The sequence below is a fragment of the Aricia agestis genome, chromosome 7 (genome assembly GCF_905147365.1).
Source record: "Aricia agestis chromosome 7, ilAriAges1.1, whole genome shotgun sequence".
Taxonomy (NCBI): Eukaryota; Metazoa; Arthropoda; class Insecta; order Lepidoptera; family Lycaenidae; genus Aricia; species Aricia agestis.
The window spans coordinates 15245404-15266051 of NC_056412.1; the positions used below are offsets into that span (position 1 = coordinate 15245404).

Consider the following 20648-nt stretch of genomic DNA (forward strand, 5'->3'; position numbering starts at 1 on the left):
CGCTCCTGTATACTTCATTAGCTTTAGGGACCGCACAATTTCCTTCGATGAATAGATGTTATTATAGACCATGTTTAAGGCGTATGCCACATCCATAGGGCTCCTGTGAGTGCAAGACAACTCCTGGGTGATGCTGGTTACCAGGTTTGGACGAGAGTAATTAAGTTTAAAGAGGTTTTCACGCTCTATAAACGGAAGTTGGTTAATATCTCCAATGAGGATGACATCGTTGGCGCCTGTTAACTGATTCGCCATGACGATTGAGCCGAAATGGTTCATGAGGGTCTCGTCAACTATCCTTTTGTAGGTTCCTTTTGTCCCATTTACCAGCAAAGAGGCCATGGTACGAACTTTATCTTTAACTTTGTTGCCAGTTCGTAGCAATAGCCTTTGCTTTAGATCCTCGGCTGCTTCGATTGTAGTTGTTATTATAAGGTCTGTTTCCTCATTGAAGTTATTAATGAGGCTGGAACATGTTGACGTCTTTACTAAGTTATAAAAATAACGATTTTTTACCATTTGTTTGCAATACAACTAAAAATTATTATTTTTTTATTCTTTATAAACACATAGCTTATAAAAAATCTGATTTGCCTCCCCCTGGCCCAGAATCTGCGTAATTTGCCCCCCCCTGGCCCAGAACCTGGGTACGCCCATGATTGTTGAGTTTTGTGGTTCCGCTAAATAATAAACCATAAGAATGGTCAAAGAATGCCTCAAACACGTGGATCTAACATTAAATACGTAAGTTTTGAACAACGTCTTTTGGGCTTTTCAATCGGTATTTTTGTAAGCCAAAAAGATAATTTATAAGGGTATTAATCCCTTATTCGTGCTATATAATGCATTAGTGCTAAAAATGTCACATCAATTAATAATTTGGCTATAAAAATTGCATAGCTTTTTACGTGTGTTTATGGATTCTCATCACTTGAACTATAGTTAATCGATATCATGAACTAATTAACTTTCTTTCCTGTATCATAATGTGCTTCGAAATAATCGACAAATAGAAATATTCAAGAAAATAAACGCACACTACTTAAACTTGTATGAAAATAAGCACAAAATGGCCACGCGATGACGGGCTAAGACTACATCTATACTATAATACTTTATCTATGATAGTACCTCAATGGGGGAGCCACTCTGACATTGACAACTCACCGAGTCGGCCATTTTTAAAAGAAGAAGTAGGTATTGTAATTTGTAAACAAATAATGAATTTTTATCAATTTGCCGCATAAAATAAACTTATTTCCTAAACGCTTAGTACCTAGGTACCTAATAAAATATTAAGTTGGTAAGATACATTTTAGGAATTTAACATTACGCGTAAATAAGCTTATAGATGTAGGTAGGTACTCAGCAAACTTTATTGGGGCTTATTTTAAAAAAGTAATTAGCCTCAACTAAAAATGAGCTACAAATGTGTAAATTGTGGTGTAGCTGCGACGGCTTTATATAAAACTTATGGACCTTCAGTTTTGAAACTTACAAAGTGTGTAAGTACCTATGTTTGCAAACTTTGCATGAGTATGAACTCAAATCTATTATTATTTCTCTTTTAAGTTTTAATTTCCTTTTTTCTATCTTTTCAGGAAACATGTAAAGGCACTGTAGATAAATACATAGAATATGATCCAGTCATAATCACAATTGATTTAATATTAATTTCCAAGGAGGCTCAAAGGCATATAATTTACAACACAGAATTCAAGGTAATAATATTTATGTTTTAGAATTTTACTCATGCTAAAAAACTGAAAAGGTTCTGAAAAGTATGTGATAAAAGATAATACTAAATACTATACTAAAAATGATATTATGTTGATAATTTTTGATTATATTATCATAATATGTATCTGTAAGCACTGGAATTACTTTTTTACCATTTCTCAAATACCTGAATGATAGAGGTAAGAGATCTATTTAAATAGTAAAAAACTTTAAGAAATTACATGCATTTTTATTTAATATTTTAGTCATTCTGGAAGCTTCTCATTATCCTGGCACTGCTGGAAACGTATGGTGTGTGGCACAATGACAGCCTCTTTAGTATTGCTGTGAATAATCTGTGCGACATACAGAACAACAGCACAGTGAATACTACATACTTGTAAGTGGCAAAGTTTTTCTAATGGTTTTTTGCTTATAACTATAGGTACAAGTTTTTTTCAAATACCGATTTGGCATAAAAAACTGACATTGGCAGGGCAAAGCTTGTGCCCTGGGGGTTCCAGAGTACAAGCTGGGGCCAGTTTACAAACATTTAAGCATATTTTTCTTTATTGTACCAACAATTTATATAAAGTAAGTTATCAGTAGTCTTGATGCAATCATTAGCCTTTAATTTTTTTAATATTTTATTAATTTTCCAGGTCTATCCCGCCAACCTATTTGCCAGAGCCGTGGAGTGAATGTGTAAGTTGGAGACAGGGAGATAAAGAGGATGCAGATGTGTTCATATGGGAGAAAGACTTCTATGTGCAGTTCCTTGCTACTGCTGCTGGTAAGTTTTCAATATTGTAGGGTTCATAAATACCATAATTGAATCAGAATCAGTCATTAGTTCATAGTCACTAGTGACTAGGTCAGGTTGTGCCAATTTATAATTTTTAAAAATAAATAGGTTGTCCATCTGTATAATATATGTCCATCTGTATAGTATAATCAACTTCTCTGATAGTACCATCGAGGAAGTTGATTCCTATGCAATTGACAGACCAACGTTATTTGGTCGAATATGTCAATTCAATGTTAATTGTGATCTGTCAGCTGGGTTTGACGTAACGCAACCAAACTACTTAGGTCCCCGATTTGCATAGGAATCAACTTCTATGATAGTACAAGGACATTATAGTTTATACTAGCTGTTGCCCGCGACTTCGTCCGCGTGGACTTCAGTTTATAGCGCGCGGTGTCAACAGAATTGTTGTCAAATTTAAAAGCTTTTTAAAACCCTAGTACCCCTTAAATCAAAATACCCAAAAACCACTGTGCAGTGTGCACATTATATTTCATTATTTTAAATTAAACTTAATGCCAAATTTTAAAACTTATTTAGTCCCCCATTACACAACTTTAACCATAAAGTATAATTTATTATTGATAGATTTAAGGTTACGTCACTGCATAGATAAAGTACTGAGTAGTGAGTTATATAAAAGCGTGTAAAACAATTTAAAGAATCGAAAACTTGAGATGGTACCACCTCTTATAGAAACACATAAGAGCAAGCGATAGCGCGACGTAGACGACTCTTAGCACCATCTGTTATGATTTTTTGGACCTAACTTAATTTGAACAAATTTATGCATTTTCACCCCCTTACAACCCCTTTTTTCAGTTAAAAAGTAGCCTATGTCCTTTCTCAGGCTTTAGACTATCTGTGTAAAAAATTTCATTACAATCGGTTCAGTAGTTTTGGCGTGAAAGCGAGCCAGACAGACAGAGATACTTTCGCATTTATAATATTAGTATAGATATATAAATTTCAGATGCTCTTGGAACAAATTGCAACAAAAGTAAAAAGTTGTCCATGCTACATGTTCTTAAAAATAATTATAATAAATATATTTGTTTTTCAGGTAACCTGGTGTTTCTGTTAAATATTTATGCTGTTATGACTTTAATGCGGAAATTAGGTTCACAAAAAGGTAGGTACATCTTTGTTATATTTAAAGTTTAAGAATTAAGGGGGGTGGTATGGAAGAGACAATGCCATCATGAAATCATCTGAAAGCTGAAAGACTAAAAAATCTGAAAGTCTTTAAGTCCTTTAACTGCTACTTTTACAATGAACTCTATAAAAGGGACCCTGATGGGTCCCTTTTATAGAGTTCATTGTAAATGATACTGATGTATCATCACTTACACGGGACGAGACATTTTGTTGAACAAATGACTGTGATTTCTGTACCATGATAACTAGATACATGTCGGAAGCCTATACAAGCTTAATCTGACACGCTCGAGCTTGTCCCAGATTCCCCTCTTCCCCTCCCCAGCTAAAATGTTATGAGCGTTAGTTTTGTTATACCCTGTAAATTATAATTTTTATAATCTACGTTTACAGTAGTGTGTTCATCGCAAGTGGTGCGCGGCGCGACACTGGCGGCAGCACACGGGGCGCTCGCGCTTCCGCAGTTAGTGTGGGGTACTAACGCGTCGCCACATACACGACTACTACATTACACGCTCGTGTGGCTGTACGGTGTGGGCGTATATAGCAACATGCTGACAGGTAAATGCAAGACTGCACTAGCGACACTACACGGCACTTCACGTTACATACAACTGACGTTTTGTGTCGCATCGCTGCCGCGTAGTAAGGCTGACTACACATATTATGTAGTCAGCCTTACTACGCGGACCATCTATACTTATAAAATTACATGTCCTGACTGACTGACTGACTGATTCATCATCGCTGAGCAAAAACGGTTAAAGTTACAGCCACGAAATTTGGTGAGTAGGGTTGTTTTATTAAGTAGATACCCACTAAGGAAGGAGTTTTGAAAATTTTACCCCGAAGGGGGTGAAATAGGGGTTGAAAGTTTGAATGAAAGTCCGTCATTTCTTGAGTTAGAAACATGAAACTTTATTTTTGGACTGCTGATTAAAAATGAATGGATAGGTACTGAAGCGTTTTTGGAAATTCTACCCTCAAGGGGGTGAAATTGGGGTTGAAAGTTTGAATGAAAGTCCGTCATTTCTTGAGTTAGAAACATGAAACTTTATTTTTGTGCTACTGATTAAAAATGAATGGATACGTATTTAAGCGTTTCTGGTAATTCTATTCCACCCCAAAGGGTGAAATTGGCGTAGAAAATTTCAATGAAAGTCCGTCATTTCTTGAGTTAGAAACATGAAAGTTTATTGACGTTTGCGTTTGACGTTTGCTTAAATAGGGTCCCGTTTTAACCTTTGTATAAGGAACCACAAAAAGGGGAAAATTATCGAACTTTGTTATTATATTATATTATTATGTTAAGGCGGACGAAGTCGCGGGCAACAGCTAGTAGTTCATACTTTGTATGAAACAAAGAATATTTTACCGCGACGCGTCGCGTCGCTCCGCCGCAACGTAGTGTCGCTTAGTGCGGTCTCACCGTAAAGATCAAACCACAGTACAGCGCCGCGGCATCACATCGCATCGTAAAAATCTATAGTAGTGTTTGCGGTACATTTTTGCATGGTGACATCATTTGAACTGTTTGATGGTTGTGGGAAGTTGCGAATGTCTGCAAATATACTTGAGTACAGAGTAGTCCCAAAAGAAATCGCTTCATGTGCACATAACAAAGAACTTTGTATACTATTTAATTTGTCTGAGTTTTTATTGTTTGTAAATTTAATAATATTATTTTCAGTGCTGTACGAAGGGCCCAGGCTGGTTACTATTCCACTGCTTGTCATTAGTAACTTGCTGAAGTTTGTCACCATATTCCACATGTCACCAATCATAAGAAGAGTGTTGACCTAGCATCAGAACATGGAAGGGGAGGCTTCGTTAAGTCAAAAGCCTAGTCAATATTTCATAGCTATGACATCTAACTGTAACACATGTTTTAAATTATAAGAAGTTTAAAATGAACTATAGTTAAACATTCCAAAAATAAAACAAGTTCAAAGCATAGAGTATCACAGAGTATTTATTCACCAAATATATTATTTGCTTACAATATAATTTATTTTATTTATACATTCCTTAGTTAAAAATTTTGCATACAAAATTATGGATAAAGAAAGAAACGAAAAATAAATATAACATTCATTATTTCTATAACTTAGATGTAACATCGAAAACATATAAAATACAGAGTTTCATTGTTTTTTTAGCGTTGGCCCTTAAGATACAAAATGAAAAACATTAAAGATTATTGTTTAGAGAATTTCAGAATTAAAATGAAGTTTAAAATGACGTGAATGAAACCTACTTGATAATATAATAAAGAAAATATTTAATTAAATTTTCTCTATTTACTAGCATGAAGTAGAGGAATAAAGTGTCTTTTATGATTTGGCTTATATAATATTATGTACAGCTATACAGCTACTGTATGATTGAATTATAATGCTAAGCAATAAATTGGATGTAATGGTTTTAAAATACCAATAGCTTATGGCTCCTTTCGGAATTTTAAAAACAATTGCTCCAATGGTGACAAAGATAAAGACAATAATATTTAATACCATAAAAGCACTAAAGCTGCCAAAGCTACTAAGTAACTACATATTATAACTAAAGTGCGGTCGCAGAGCACAAACAAATTCGTATATTACCTTTTTAATACAATACCACTCGCGCAGGCCAGCGCGCGCGACAGCATCTCAATAACTGCACTTTAGTCAAGATAATTTGGTTACTATACTGTAACTGAAACTGATTAGTTAGTAAATACTTTACCTTTTATAATTTGGGTACAAATTAAGGAATAAAAGTTCTGAATTTCTGATAAAATTCTGTCTTTCAACTTGATACTTTCATCCTAAAACCATCTAACACTAGAGAAGGGTTTTAGTAATTTCTACGAAGATCTTGAAAGCATAATACTATTTGATCCCAAGTTGTAAAATATTTTTTTTACTAAGACCATGACTTGTAAAATAAACGTTGTAGCCATTTTTTATATTCAGTGTTTCTGTTTGGTAAATATTATGGGACTAAAATGTTTAACATCATTTGAAACTGAAACCTGTATGTTCTTTTTTGTCGAATTTCTTGTTCTTGGAAATCAGCCAGATGACAACAGGTTAGTTCTTGTAGCATTGAACACAATGTCGCTTTGTTATGGGGTTTTATCAATTTATGAGTCATAGTTTGACATTAAGCATACATAATTACGATATAAATGATCAGTGATCACTAAAGTATATTACATTGGGGATTTCCCCACAATAGTTATTTGTGCTTAGATAAGCTTAAAAAACACAGCTCTTATTTAGTAAGTTATTTAGTAAAAAAAAACTAGTAATTTTTCCATCAAAATTAAATTTGAATTAATGTGGGAGGTAAGTAGTGGACACAGGGTACCAATAATTATTTTTAGTGTGACTGTTACTTAACGTTGTTAATTTAGGTAGATAAGTAAAACCATACTTAATCTGAAAATTGGTTCAAGAACAACCATAATATTCACAAAAAACTACAATATATTATAATTTTGTTTGGTTTTAATAATTCATCTTAAATATCAAAGTTAATAACAAAAATAACTATCTCACTTACAACAATTCAGTCTTTGGTGCAATTGAGCCAAATTAAATAAGCCTTAAAAAAAAGAATGAAAACAACATAAAAGACTGAGTGGAGTTAAATAATCTGAAATGCTGTGGTAAGAATTTTCTTTTGCATTCATAGTCTTTCTCATATCAAAATTGAAACAGTTTTGGATTATTTGCTAAAATAACATTCATTGTTTGATGTAACTTAATGTACAATTACATATTAACTCACATATTATTATAAACTTCTGTCTACATGCTACATTCTCTTATTTAATAATATTATTGATTTATTTTGATAGTGACTATTTTTACTATAAAATGTATTTAAGATTATGCAGATTAAAAATCAATGAACTTTTGTGGATGCAATAACAAGCCTGCAGCAGTGATGATGCATTTAAAAAAAGGTCTTATGAGTATTACAAACTCCTTTATATCTAAAGTCATAATATACAAATATTGCAACATTTAACAGTGACTGTACAAATAAATTATTACATCTGCTATGACTATGGTACTAGAGGCGGATCGTCCTGTCCGATCATGACATCTTCGTACATTACGTCGTTGTTTCGGCGTAAATTGATCTTTTGTCGGACATACTCTATCAAACTGTACTTCCTTATTACTAGCACAAGGCCGACGACTACAAGGGATATAGTGAAGATGGAGACGACTGCGGCCGTGGTGTCGTGAGCCGAGTACGGGTCGCTGCTCCCGTCCAAACACTCACCATCGTGCATAACATAACCGTCCAGGCAAGCACACTGACCAGTCTCCTGAATACATTTTTGATGCTTCCCAGGACACCCGCCTATTTCGGTCGCATTGCAGGGCAGGATATTATCTGTTAAAAAGAATGAAGCTACCGTATAAAATTGCCCGAACAAATTGATTCAATTAAATAATTGTCTACTTACCCGAGGAGGCGTAGCGTAAGAAATTCAGCGCTAAAATCGCAAGGAGTTCTACGGCTTTGATTCCCATATTCGTTATTTATGTATTTCGTTGCGTATCACATCACAATACACAAAAGAAAGGAAAATTGCAGAAAGAATCGTCACCGAAAGGTCTTTTCTCTGTTTCTGTTGCGCCAGCAAAACAACTTCTGAATTCAAATTGTCATTTGTCAATTGTCATGTAACTTGAAGTAGGAGTGACACTGACAACTGACATATCTGATTCGTTCAAAAACTGTTCAGACGTTGCTAGATCACGAAAGACAAGGAATAAGGTCTTTGTAATTTACACATAATATTCTATAGGGTATGTGGACCTATGGGCCTGTGTGCCGAGTGTTAGTTTTTATTTCACATTCGATCGTGAACGCGATTGGCGTTTACTAAGATTTTGTATGAGATTTGTACAGCGCCACCTAGCGATGCTCACGGGATTGAGTCCAGCTCCCATACAAAATCTTAGTAAACGCCAAACGCGTTCACGATCGAATGTCAAACAAAAAACTCACACTCGGCACACTGTTCACATCGCCACGTCACGACGTCGTCAACGGTGCCGTTACGTGGCACGGTACGTTGACGTGACGTGCAAATTTACGTTCATCTACATCACGATATAGCAACATTGTATGTCGCTATGCCTTGTAAAATTGATACATTCTTCACGATCTAGATGTGGACCGCACAATACGCATTCTGCTTTTGTTAAAAACGGAGAAATAGAAGATAAGAGACGAGCACTTTTACGTTACGTTGACGTAAATATCGTTGGACGTAAAGGGGTTCGAACATTTTTGTATGGAGCCTGGCATATCCAGCCACCGGCCATTTTGATTTACTCGACCCAGCCGTACTCAAAACGCAACGCATTTTGAAAAAAAATCAAGATGGTCCCTTTGCACGTCACGTCAACGTACCGTGCCAGTTGCCACGTAACCGCACCGTTCCACGTTAACGACGTCGTGACGTGGAGATGTGGACAGGCCCATAGGTACATAATATTTTACGAATAGAATAGAAACTAGAAAGTGGAGCAGACATTATAAATTATTTTATCAGTACCTACATTAGTAGTTTCATATTATAATATTAGGTATCTTAGAATAGGTATTACTCTTTTTTAATAAACAATACAACTTGTCACTACACCAACTTTTATTTCGTAAGCATTACAGTCTTATTGTCTTATTTTAAAAGTTGTACTCCTCCCCGGAGCCGTACGTGTATTTCTCCGGCAGCACGTAGTCAGCGGGGTCGTGGCCGTACGCTTCCTTGCCGCCATTGCCGTCGCTGTCCCCTTCTCTGAATAGTATAACAATTATGGCTAAATTCATGCTAAAATAGGAATTACAGTAAACCCCCGCTAATCAAGCCCCTGTCTTAGCCGGCGCCCCTTGTAATCCGGTATGACTATTACTTATTAATTTTGGTACCATCGAGGAAATTGATTCCTAGGCAGTTGACAGACCTACATCATTTGGTCGGCTTAATTATTGTCAATTTAATGGTAACTGTGATCGGTCAGATGAGTTTGACTTAAGAGGATACACCAGCCTACCTAGCATACGCCAACGAGATATCTCACTCTCGAGATAATTAAATTTTGACATTATGAGACGAGTAGTTACTCGTCTCATAATGTCAAAATCTCGACATTATCTCGACCAAACTTTATAAAAATGTGTTATTTCGATGATAGATCTACGCGAGAAAAAATGTTTGTCATGCTAGGGTCAATAGAGATGAAGAGACAAACCATCAAACATCGAGAAAACATGTAGAGTGAGATATCTCGTTGGCGTATGCTAGGTAGGCAGGGGCGAGAGAAATTGAAAATAGGTATTTGAAAATGTATTGCTGTCTCACCAATCTCAAGTCTCCCACCGCAGAGCGCGATAGAGACAACACGACAAAAGTTGTATTAAAAGAACAGAAAATCTTCGATTCGTTGTCCGCTGATTCCTTCTCCAAAACTTAACCGATTTAAGTACTTTTTTCATTAAGAATTATAGTAAGGCTTGAGCTGTGTTCCTATGTTTAATTTTTTTTTGTATATTTTAGCTAGTTTTGTTTTCTGGGTGTTTGAACACAGAGGAAAATCTTGCCATTTTTTTAAGTTTTTGGACGTTCTTATCTTTTTAAATTATGAAAAATGAAAAAAAAGAAAACATAGGGACATGCTCATGGAGGTAGGACATGCTAATAGTGGCCATAGATATTCAGGAATCCATCCGCGCAGGGGGGGCATACAAAATGTCCTGGGGGTCCACCCCCCCCCCCCCCCCATTACTGTCGATCTTGCCCAATTTCGACAATAATATATTTATATACCTCGCCGATTAAAATCAGTGCAGTACAAGTATAAAGACAATATTTTTGATTTCCTAAACACGTTGCCTATTTGCTGCTGCGGAACCCGATTCCAACTCGCACTTGGCCGCTCTTTTACGTTAGGGACCCCCCCCCCCCCCTCTTATCAAAGCTATACAATATGTAACAAAAATAACTGATAATACTTAAGGGTGTGTACGTGTTTCTTGTAGAGAGTTCACTGTGAAAGTTGCAGCTCTGAAAGACGAAATTTTTTTTTCACTTTTGTATGGGCAAGCGTCACGAGTTTTCCCATACAAAAGTAAAAAAAAAATTTGGTCTTTCAGCGTTGCAACTTTCACAGTAAACTCTCTACAAGGCACACGTACACACCCTAAAGTATTATAACTTATTTTTGTTACAGCCTGTATATAGATACGCTCGTGGAGTACTCTAAAATCCGCTAATCCGACATGGCCATGCAAAACGTTTTCAGGATTAAGAGCTAACCTGACTCTAAAAATCAAACATCGTCCTTCTCTCTTCACACTCACTTTTCGTCTTTCATATGCTAGGTGAAAAAGGACGGCGCGGAATCATCGCCGAGTTAGTTTTACTTGAATAAAAGATGATTATGAAAAAAGTGTTTTGAGCAAATTTAGGTTTTATCAATACCTTTTTAGATATTAAAAAATATTAAAGAAAAGACAGCAAACTTCGAAGATCCAAGCAAAAATGTGTTTAAACCAGGGTTTTTGTAAAAAAGAAACTATCGAGCATCTTTTGAGTAATCGTGTTTTCGTCTCGAGCATTTAATCTTTATGAACTGAGGTTACTTGTGTCAAAAAATTAGTTTTCTAGACCTTACAGATTTTGAGATCTAGGTTAAAGTATGTAGTCAAGTTAGGGTCAAATGGGCTCTTAACTCGGGTCTATTTTATTACCGACAAGTTTATTTTTGTGGGTGTTAATTTATAAAACTAACTAGCTGTTGCCCGCGACTTCGTCCGCGTTAGCATAGCATAATAATGGAGATGGATAATTTTCTCCTTTTTATGGACTCTTACTAAAAGGGTGAAAACGGGGCCCGATAGCGAAGATAAATTAATATCAGCCTGTCCGTCTGTCCATATCCAAGCTGTACCTCAAGAACCGCGCTTGACAGTTGACATTTTCACAAAATACGTATTTTTGCTGCCGCTATAGTGTAAAATGTAATATTACAAATAGTAAAAACAAAATAAAGTTGATATTTGAAGGAGGAACTTAGTTTCTTCCTAAAAAGGAGAATTAAAACTCAACATTAACAACGTGACACCATTTTGCAATCAGCAACATTTTCAGGACGGGCGGGGGGGAGGTTGGGGAGGTTAGGGAAAATTAAAAAAAAATGAACCTAACATCTCCTCTGTTTTAAAAGTCAGCTTGTGAAAACAAAGTTGTGACAATTTCGCCCCCATGATATTGTCACCTACAACAACTAGAACAAGGAAGAACGATAGCTTTCTGTGATGAAAATGGGAATAGTAGTAAAAATAATATCGCTTATATTATATTACTACTACATAATATATAGACACGGTCTTCACTATTTGAATTCTGAAGCAGTACATTAACAAATAATAATCGGCCCAAGTGCGAGACGGACTCGCGCGCGAAGGGAAAAATTGTGTTTTTTGCATGAGATTTTTAAACTTTTTTACCCTTTAAATATTGAAACTACACATAATAATCATGGCCTTTGTGAAAATTTCAAGTGTCTACCTGTTGCCGTTATTCACATCGAGCAAAAAATGTCAAAAAAAAATCACGTTTGTTGTATGGGGGCTCCCATACCCTTAAAATATATAAATTTTATTTTGTTTTTAGTATGTGCTGTTATAGTGGCAACAGAAATACATAATCTGTGAAAATTTCAGAAGTAGCTATAGCGGTTCTTGAGATACAGCCTGGAGACAGACAGACATACATCGAAGTCTTAGTAATACTCTTTTTATCCTTTGGGTACGGAACCCTAAAAATCAACTTACCTGAGTTCCTCATGTCTCTTCTTTGGTTTCTCTTCTGCCTCGTGTTCATGGTGCTCATCTTCATCACTCGACTCACGGTACCGCTCCGCTGATGAAATAAAACAAGCTTTATTATTACAATAATTTATTTCAACTTTTTAAGTAATAACAAATAATATCAACGAAAATACAAAGTGCCAAACCAAACTAAAATAAATAGTCCCCAGTACACGGAACGGATAATATCTAGTTAGTAGTTTTTTTTATACGCCATAAATTGTAAACCTTCATTTAAATTTCATTAAGTAAATCAACTGAAATATAAAAATAAATCAAAAACCTTTATTTGTTATTACTTAAAAAGTTGTATGTACGAGGAGCCATGGTGACGTCATATCGACAATTCCAGGAGTCAAGAATTCGAAAACGCAGCAGCGCCGAAAATTTTCGCATAGAAAAGTTGGTCGGACTCATCGTAAACAAGGCACTCACAAAGTGGTAAATTTGTATGTATCAGAAAAAAGTTAGTTCCGTGTACTGGGCACTAAAACTACTAAAACTGACTTTGACAAAATATTTCATCTACAGGGTGTACAAAACTAATGGTACGGGCAACTCCAGTCAATTCTCGTCAACTTTGACGTCACGACTACATCAAGCAATTCGCGGCAACAAGCAGCAATATTGCGCAATACAATATTGAGAGCGATATGGCGATATGAAAAAAAATTGCTCCATATTGCTCCACTAATTGCTCCATATCGCTCCATTCATGTCATCGAGCAATTATTGCGATAATTATTGCCCGTGTGAGCGCTTCTTAAGTGATAATACTTAATGGTTGAGTCCCCTGTATAGAGATCACTGTGAAAGTAGCAGCGCTGAAAGAGTAATTTTTTGTCATTTGTATGGGCAAGTGCCCCAGCGTCATGAGTTTGTCCATACAAAAGTAAAAAAAAAACTTTCGGCGCTGCTACTTTCACAGCAAACTATATACAGGGGCTCATACGCACCCTAAAGTATCACTTAGCTTTGTTACACTCTGTATTGCAGCACTAAAACAACCATTTGAGAACTCTCTTTGCGAACTTAATCGGTCTTTTGATTCTTCTCAGTTCACCTCTTATCTCGTGAGGATGGCTGTGAGCCGCGTCGTGTCCCTCGTCATCCTGGCCGTACGAGTCCTGTTTCTCGAACTCGTAGTTGTCTCCCGCCTTCTTGTGGTAGGAGTCGAAGTGCTGGTAGCCCTTCTTCCCCCCGCCTCCCCTCTTACGGGAATACCCGATCTCACCGTCACCATCGCTGCTGTAGGATTTGTGGTAGTTTTCCGGCTGAAAATCGTGGTGTTTTAATTTTTTAACCGAATTCCAAAAAGGGGGAGGTTATAATATGTTCGTCTTTTTTTAAGAAGCTATAAAGATTTCACTATCTAGTAACGGTAGGTTAATAATAATATGATAGAACTTCGGTCAATCTAACATACTACCTTAACTCTTCATTTGATACTTTTTGGCTGTATCCAAAATGTTTTCATGAATGAAAACGCACAGATGTAAAACATCTTGACTGAAAAATAAGTGACAGTGTAAAAAAAAATGGAAGAAAGTCTGTAAAATACGAATACGTTTTCTGACTCGCCTTGGAGAAGGAAACGTTTCGGAGTTTGACAGTTAACCTGATGGGAGAGGTGTTTACCTCTTGGCAAAATTCCTAATATCTTTTATTTACTTATCAGAAAAACAGCTTACCGGAGCCGCCCTGACTTCTCTCACGTAAGACCCCACAGATTCCGTGTCGTCAACCATCTCTAGGTCTTGAAGTGTCGGTCTCCCGCTGGCCAGGTGGAGACCCAGCACCAATATTAGCAGTTTCATTCTGTATCTGTGAACCTTCATTTAAAACATGAAAAGTAGATTGTAAAAAAAATATGCCTGTTTCCAAAAGCGTCCTAACAATGAGTGTCTAAACAGGTCAATTAAGGAATTTTTGAAGATTTTATCAAATTCTTGGACCTTTAAGACTTAGTTAATCTTAAATCTTAGTTATTAGTCTAATATAAGTTAGAGGGATACAAGATCATAAAAGATTGTGAGAACTTAGAAGACTGGTATCAAAGTTAGAGGATATAGGAGGCCTAATAATAGTTGGAGGCTCCATAAATCACAAAAGACCTCTTGATTTAGGTAAATTGTGAATTGAAGTGATATTCTTGGATAGATTTTAGGGTTCCGTACCCAAAGGTTAAAAACGGGACACTATTACTAAGACTTCGTCATCTGTCCGTCTGTCTGTCAGTAAGACATAAAAACATAATTCTTCTACCTTCTCCTTTGTAACTCAATATTCTTCTTTCTGATTCGAAATTACAAACTAAATATTTTTCTTTTCTCAGGCTAGATTCTTCTAAGCCACCAGTTTATAAGTGTTTTAAAAACGTATACATAAAAAACGTGTACTGTCACCACCGCAAGTGCTGAGCATGTTTCCGCGCGATGTTTTATATAACCAGCGATTGCGGCGTGCGACGTCTTTCACAACGCGCGCGCGACTGTACCACTATTGTTAATTTTTTGCCGCCAGATCGCAACTCATTAAGAAATTGGAATACTTTTTATTGAAATGTGTAAAGTGATAAATTGTTTGATATTGATAAATCTTGTATTGCAGTCGGGGTTTGTGATAGCACAGTTAGCAGTGCTTTGTTTAGCTGTGAGCTCATAACTCAATATAGAGTAGATAACTACCTAGGTTTAGTTTCATGTTGTTACGGTGGACATGATACCCACAATTTTGCCTTAAGGCCATCCCTTGAGCAAACGACCTTGATCATACATTTGCCGCGTTTCTGAGATCGCGTCAAAATCCTATTTTTATACTTATCTTAGTTCAAAATTAACCGTCAAGTGTGTAGTTGATGAAATTGTCGATCTATTGGCGTATGTTTCAAATAACCGTAATTTGTAAATACTAGGGAGATACTGAATGTATGCTTAAATTTGAATAAATTGGCTTTGGAAGCCGATATTATGAGTATAAAAAACAAAAATAGGAAATTAATAACTATGAAAGTAACGTTCATAATATACTGAATTATTGCTATATTTTGCTGCTGCCCCCCTGCCCCTACCTGGGTACGCCCATGGCTACCATTTAGATTTTAGACCTCTAAAGGTGATCGTAAATTTATCAGTACTCACGCCCCGAACGCGCCGCATTTTAGAATTCGTTGTATAAAATGATATTGTGAAACCTCGCACATTCGTCCGCACCATACGCGCCACATTTCGTGTACTATGCGGTGCGTTCCACGCGTTCGAGTGTTGCAATATGAATCGACCCATGCTAAGAGGTTTGTTATAAACGGATTATAATATTGCCCTACACTTTGGTACAAATTGCGAAAGAGATCGAAGAAAGCACCAATCGGTCCCTGAATAAATTCGATTTTGCGGTTGAACGTGAATAATTCAGAATCTGTTGATTGTTTCATCATCAGCAACCTTTTACTACATTTTTATTTACTTTAATTTATTATTCTTAATTCTTATCAGCAAAGACGCGCCGTACGCGCCTTAATATTTTAGAATTCCTTGTATGTAATGATATGTGTGATGAAAATTAAGAATTTTTTTAATGGCTGCCAAATCCTGTTTCATTATTATAATTGTGACAATAATACATTTTGTTTTCACTGATTTTACTTTGCTTTAACTATTACACTTTTTTTTTCACTTTCCATCTCTTTGCGGGAAAGCGGTGTAAACAATAATTTTCTTGATCTTGGTACTGGATTTTCTTTGATTGTTAGTCTCCTTAGTAAATACGGAATCAACATTCGTCTCCCATTCCTTAGTAAGCTTCAGCTCACTAAGAACTTTGTTTCTGAAAAATAATGACGAACATTAGACATCAACGCGCGCATAAATATCATAGCCGGCCCCTAGACGAGCAATTTTATTGTCAATATCACGTATTGCGTAATATCATTCACCGTCTAGGGTTAATGTCAAACATCGCGCGGCCTCAATCTAATTGTCAAATAAACTGTTCAATAAAATTGAAGCGTGATATTGACAATAAAATTGCTCGTCTAAGGGCCCGCTAAGGCTGGATTTATATGCGTCCCTGGAAATGAGCGGTTTGGCCGCTATAACGATTTATTTAAACTAGAGATCGCCCAATGGTTGAAATTCGACCTTTTTAATTATCTTCTTCTTTTGGCTCCCCATTTAAAGTACTGAGTATTTCAATTTCCCGTTTAAAGTAAGTATTGACTACTAGATGTCCCGCGCGGCTTCGCCCGCGTAAATTAGGAATTTTACGGAAACCGTACATTTTCCCATAAAAATAGCTCTTATGTCCCTACTCCCTTCACTTGGTCTACTCTATATCTGTGCCAAATATTGCCATAAAAATTGCTCCAGTAGTTCGTAATTTCTAATATTTCCCCCGTTTTTCCCACATTTTCCTGAGTTTCTTCGGTCGTATTAGTCTTAGCCTATAGTCTTAGTTCTTACTCGATAAATGAGCTATCTAACACTGAAATAAGTTTTTAAATCGGATCTGTAGTTCCTCCGATTCCGTTCAAGCAAACATACTCTTCAGGTTTATAATATTAGGTAGGTATAGATTTTTTTAAATTATCGCTTGACAAACTCGAGTCTCGATCTAAAAGACTATGAAAAGTACTTACCAATAACATGGTATAATATGGTAGTGATGATGATGACGATGTTGATGATGAATGTAATTTGCATAGAAGCATATGCTTTCCGTTCTTAAAACAACGCCGAAACTCCCAAACTTGTATCTATAAAGAATCAGGAGTTCTCTCAGCACCTTCCGAACCACGGTATACCAGGTATACCTCGGTTCAAAATCTTACTTGTTGGTAGCATATGCTTAGAATACTTCTCACGAAACCGAAGTCACCACATATTTCCCTATAATTTTTGAGGAGTTCCCTCGTTTACTTATGGATCCTTCATCAGATCACCACTTTTGTGAATATAATACCGAATTGGGATGATACCCTATATTTATGATGATACCCAAAAGAAAAATTTTGAAAATCGGTTAACAAACGACGGAGTAATCGTTGAACATAAGAAAACGAACATAACACCTCCCCCATTTTGAAAGTCGGTTAAAATTGTAGCCTATGTGTTATTATGATGTTTAAGCTATATTATTGTAAAGTTTCATTAAAATCCGTTCAGTAGTTTTTGCGTGAAAGAGTAACAAACATCCATACATCTACATATACATCCATGCATCTATACATCTGTGGGATAATGCGTGGCGACGCTAAAGGAAGATCTTCCGACCGAGCGAGGTGTTATGCTCGGTCAGGCCGAAGCCCACGTGATACATTTCAGCTGTCGTATATATACCGACGCGCTCAGAAAACTTCGATAGCGCGATGCAGGAATATTAGGCGATTTGTGGGTACCGCCACACATCCAAAATTTTTCTCACCTTTTAAACCTTCCCTAGACCTCCACGAATAATTCAAGACCAAGATAAGATAAATCCGTTCAGCCGTTCTCGAGTTTTAGCGAGACTAACGAACAGCAATTGATTTTTATATATATAGATTTCAGATTGAATAAAAAAAAAAACAACAATCCATTTTTAATTTGACAACAGACTTCAACCATAAACAAAAGAGTATAATTCGTATGTATAGGCTTGTCATTCAAAAAGATGGTAGTGTGCACATTGTAGTGTGTGTAATGTTTTATTTGTTAAAAAAATGTATGATAAAAGTAAATAATTAAAATAATTTCAAAATAATATTAGCTCTATGCACTCCTTCACCATAATATAAACTATAACTGTGCAAAATTTCATTCACCTAATAGGCTAATTCAACATTTCATTTCGTCAAAAGGGATCCAAAGATTTTCGCTCGCGTATTAATATTTAAATAGCTTAATGAAATTGTGATCTCGCGGTGCAGCCGCCAACTGCGCTATCGGGCGAACGTATATCAAATAATAATTATATCGAGTCTTATACGTTTATAATACTAGTAAAGATCTATCCTTCAAATTCGCTATAAAGTTTACTGAGCGAATCTTACACTAGGTCTGATGTGACGTCGAACCGGATCACTTTGTACCCCAGGTCTTGACCGCGGTGCATGGACGCTTTCGCCAGCACCTGGGCCACCTGCGACGCCCGGGGGGTGTCGGGGGGCACCAGGAGGAGTATCTGCAGGATGTCATTGGGATCTATCTATAATATCCTAATTCTTAACTAAAGATGATCGCACAGTTATCAGCACGCACGCGCCGAACGCGTCGCATTTTAGAATTCGTTGTATGAAATGATGTGAAACCTCGCACATTCGTCCGCACCGTACGCGTCGCATTTCGTGTTGCGGTGCGTTCGACGCGTAAGGCGCGTATGGTGCGGACATATGTGCGATCAGATAAGTTATTAAGTTAAGTCAACTACTAACTAATCTAACGTATTGGATCAGAGAAGTTGATTAATAGGCAATCGGGTTATAAATATATAGTTCTTAACAAAAACAATTTGAAGCCGTTAAGCACGAAGACCTGACTTAGAATTTGTCGAACCCTATTTTAAACTTCTAATTCCAAATTACCTGTAAAATTTGTGACACCATATACTTCTTATGTAGCCCTGGCGCTTGGAGGAACTGCGCGCTTAGGAGTATCAGCTTCTTTGAACTGTCACATTGGATGCAGTGCGCCCATTTCTCCAGCAGCGTGGCATCCCAGGGAGTAAGGCTGGTGTTGAGAGCTAACCCTCGGACTTGCAGCCAGCCGCGATTGGCTTCTTGCTGCTCGGCCAACATGGTATGCCCTGGATGTTACGTGAGTAATGTTTATGAAGAAGTGTCTTAAGAATATTTTGCCCTTAGGGCTAAATTTCGCACATGAAGTTTTTAAAATATTAATTATTCCATTTAGGTCTTAAGACCTTTTAAAAAGGGCTCTAAATTGGGTCACTTGATAGAAACTTGACAAAATTAAGTAACTGGTATTGAAATTAACTAAATATTAGAAGTTACTCTGTAACCTTGACTCAAACTCCTAGAAAGCAGGTCTGTCATGACAGCGACATGGCTTTTGCTGGTCGTTGGGATGTTGGCTCCGGGCCACATCAGCGGCGCATTCTGCTGGACGAACCGGATCACCCTTGGCATGTCCCGGGGTCGAGCTCTTCTGACACGGAAATGAACTAAGCTGGTTCCTTGGATCTAAATACCAAGTGTTGATTTAGCCTTTGAATTGGGCTTATGATTCCCGAAATAAACATTATATTTAATTTAGCGTCAAGAAATAGATTTTTAGAAAATGTAACATTTTTTGCTAGGACGTGCTATTGTTATCTAACTACCCACAATATATTGCTGAATTTAATACCTCGATCGTGGGAATCGCAGATACAATAGATTGACAGTTGTTATGCGCCACCTTATACATGCAGATTGATGGTTTAAGCCACAGCAGATAGCTGTCCTACAAGCCAAAGGTCAATAATCTTAAGGAATTTATGCTTTATTTCTGTTTTCTGAGACATTTCCTATTCTCCTGCCCAAGGTGCGTAATGTACAATTTTACTTACGCGGTACGTCGTATGCTTCACTTACTATTAAATATTTATTTGCTATTACTTATTTCTTACCATTACGTCCTTATTCCTTTTTGAATCTGACGAGGAATCCACAAAATTCCTCCATCCTATCCTCATAAGTTTTCTCAGGAAGGGACTTTTGATTTGGAGTGGCAAGGTATTGAGTAACGTAAACATTATTGGATACTGAAAAGTTGTTGTGATTTCTATGTGGCTATTATATTATTTTCTTATGAGGATCTTCCTCTGCATTGTACTTCCAGATTGTGTACATTTTGGTGTTTGTTTTGTGTTACATTATTGTAATGCGGTTGCAGCCATTGAGATGTTTTTGTTTGACACGTTTTTAATGCCAATGTGACATTGCTTGCAGGAAGTGAGGAAATTGATCAAAGTTTATTTTTAAAACGTATGTCATTTCAACGAAGACTTTATTTACCTACCTTTTGTACTTACGAAATAGCTAGAAGTTTGAGAAAAATTACTACCTACTGACTGAATAAATCGCAGGAAAAATGAAACGAGC

At 36.6% G+C, this 20648-nt stretch overlaps 4 protein-coding genes across 7 annotated transcripts; 1 reads left to right on the forward strand and 3 right to left on the reverse strand.

Annotated features, from left to right (window-relative positions):
* Positions 1 to 1214: 1214 nt before the first annotated feature.
* On the forward strand, positions 1215 to 5689 carry LOC121728695 (protein ARV1). Of its 3 annotated transcripts, none has more exons than XM_042116925.1 (7): positions 1215 to 1505; positions 1602 to 1721; positions 1986 to 2119; positions 2382 to 2512; positions 3591 to 3659; positions 4079 to 4246; positions 5376 to 5689. In XM_042116925.1, the coding sequence occupies exons 1-7, from the start codon at positions 1419 to 1421 to the stop codon at positions 5486 to 5488; spliced, it is 822 nt and encodes a 273-aa protein (XP_041972859.1). In that variant the 5' UTR covers positions 1215 to 1418; the 3' UTR covers positions 5489 to 5689. The 3 variants fall into 3 exon arrangements, with proteins under 3 accessions (XP_041972859.1, XP_041972861.1, XP_041972862.1); XM_042116927.1 differs by having other exon boundaries at positions 4082 to 4246; XM_042116928.1 differs by lacking the exon at positions 4079 to 4246.
* Positions 5690 to 7374: 1685 nt separating this feature from the next.
* LOC121728913 lies at positions 7375 to 8352 on the reverse strand. The gene is made up of 2 exons (XM_042117242.1): positions 8154 to 8352; positions 7375 to 8080 (listed from the first exon to the last, which is right to left on the reverse strand). The coding sequence occupies exons 1-2, from the start codon at positions 8218 to 8220 to the stop codon at positions 7743 to 7745; spliced, it is 405 nt and encodes a 134-aa protein (XP_041973176.1). The 5' UTR covers positions 8221 to 8352; the 3' UTR covers positions 7375 to 7742.
* A 1025-nt stretch (positions 8353 to 9377) lies between these two features.
* Positions 9378 to 15040, reverse strand: LOC121728628. Of its 2 annotated transcripts, none has more exons than XM_042116830.1 (5): positions 14834 to 15040; positions 14260 to 14392; positions 13632 to 13842; positions 12533 to 12620; positions 9378 to 9494 (listed from the first exon to the last, which is right to left on the reverse strand). In XM_042116830.1, exons 2-5 carry the CDS (start codon positions 14383 to 14385, stop codon positions 9383 to 9385), a joined length of 537 nt encoding a protein of 178 aa, XP_041972764.1. In that variant the 5' UTR covers positions 14386 to 14392; positions 14834 to 15040; the 3' UTR covers positions 9378 to 9382. The 2 variants fall into 2 exon arrangements, with proteins under 2 accessions (XP_041972764.1, XP_041972763.1); XM_042116829.1 differs by having other exon boundaries at positions 14260 to 14400.
* Positions 15041 to 16152: 1112 nt separating this feature from the next.
* Positions 16153 to 20450, reverse strand: LOC121728627. Its single transcript, XM_042116828.1, has 5 exons — positions 20174 to 20450; positions 19565 to 19745; positions 19128 to 19348; positions 18597 to 18727; positions 16153 to 16393 (listed from the first exon to the last, which is right to left on the reverse strand). The coding sequence occupies exons 1-5, from the start codon at positions 20297 to 20299 to the stop codon at positions 16240 to 16242; spliced, it is 813 nt and encodes a 270-aa protein (XP_041972762.1). The 5' UTR covers positions 20300 to 20450; the 3' UTR covers positions 16153 to 16239.
* Positions 20451 to 20648: the final 198 nt, after the last annotated feature.

Coding starts and splice junctions, on each gene's coding strand:
- LOC121728628 (XM_042116830.1), bottom strand. CDS start 14,385: ATGAAACTGCTAATATTGGTGCTGGGTCTCCACCTGGCCAGCGGGAGA. Junction 13,843..14,259: donor GAGAAGTCAGGGCGGCTCCG/GTAAGCTGTTTT, acceptor CACGATTTTCAG/CCGGAAAACTACCACAAATC. Junction 9,495..12,532: donor AAGAGACATGAGGAACTCAG/GTAAGTTGATTT, acceptor TATACTATTCAG/AGAAGGGGACAGCGACGGCA.
- LOC121728913 (XM_042117242.1), bottom strand. CDS start 8,220: ATGGGAATCAAAGCCGTAGAACTCCTTGCGATTTTAGCGCTGAATTTC. Junction 8,081..8,153: donor CTTACGCTACGCCTCCTCGG/GTAAGTAGACAA, acceptor TCTTTTTAACAG/ATAATATCCTGCCCTGCAAT.
- LOC121728627 (XM_042116828.1), bottom strand. CDS start 20,299: ATGTTTACGTTACTCAATACCTTGCCACTCCAAATCAAAAGTCCCTTC. Junction 19,746..20,173: donor AAAGGAATAAGGACGTAATG/GTAAGAAATAAG, acceptor CTTGGTATTTAG/ATCCAAGGAACCAGCTTAGT. Junction 19,349..19,564: donor TTCTAGGAGTTTGAGTCAAG/GTTACAGAGTAA, acceptor CGTAACATCCAG/GGCATACCATGTTGGCCGAG.
- LOC121728695 (XM_042116925.1), top strand. CDS start 1,419: ATGAGCTACAAATGTGTAAATTGTGGTGTAGCTGCGACGGCTTTATAT. Junction 2,120..2,381: donor ACAGTGAATACTACATACTT/GTAAGTGGCAAA, acceptor TTAATTTTCCAG/GTCTATCCCGCCAACCTATT. Junction 2,513..3,590: donor GTTCCTTGCTACTGCTGCTG/GTAAGTTTTCAA, acceptor TTTGTTTTTCAG/GTAACCTGGTGTTTCTGTTA.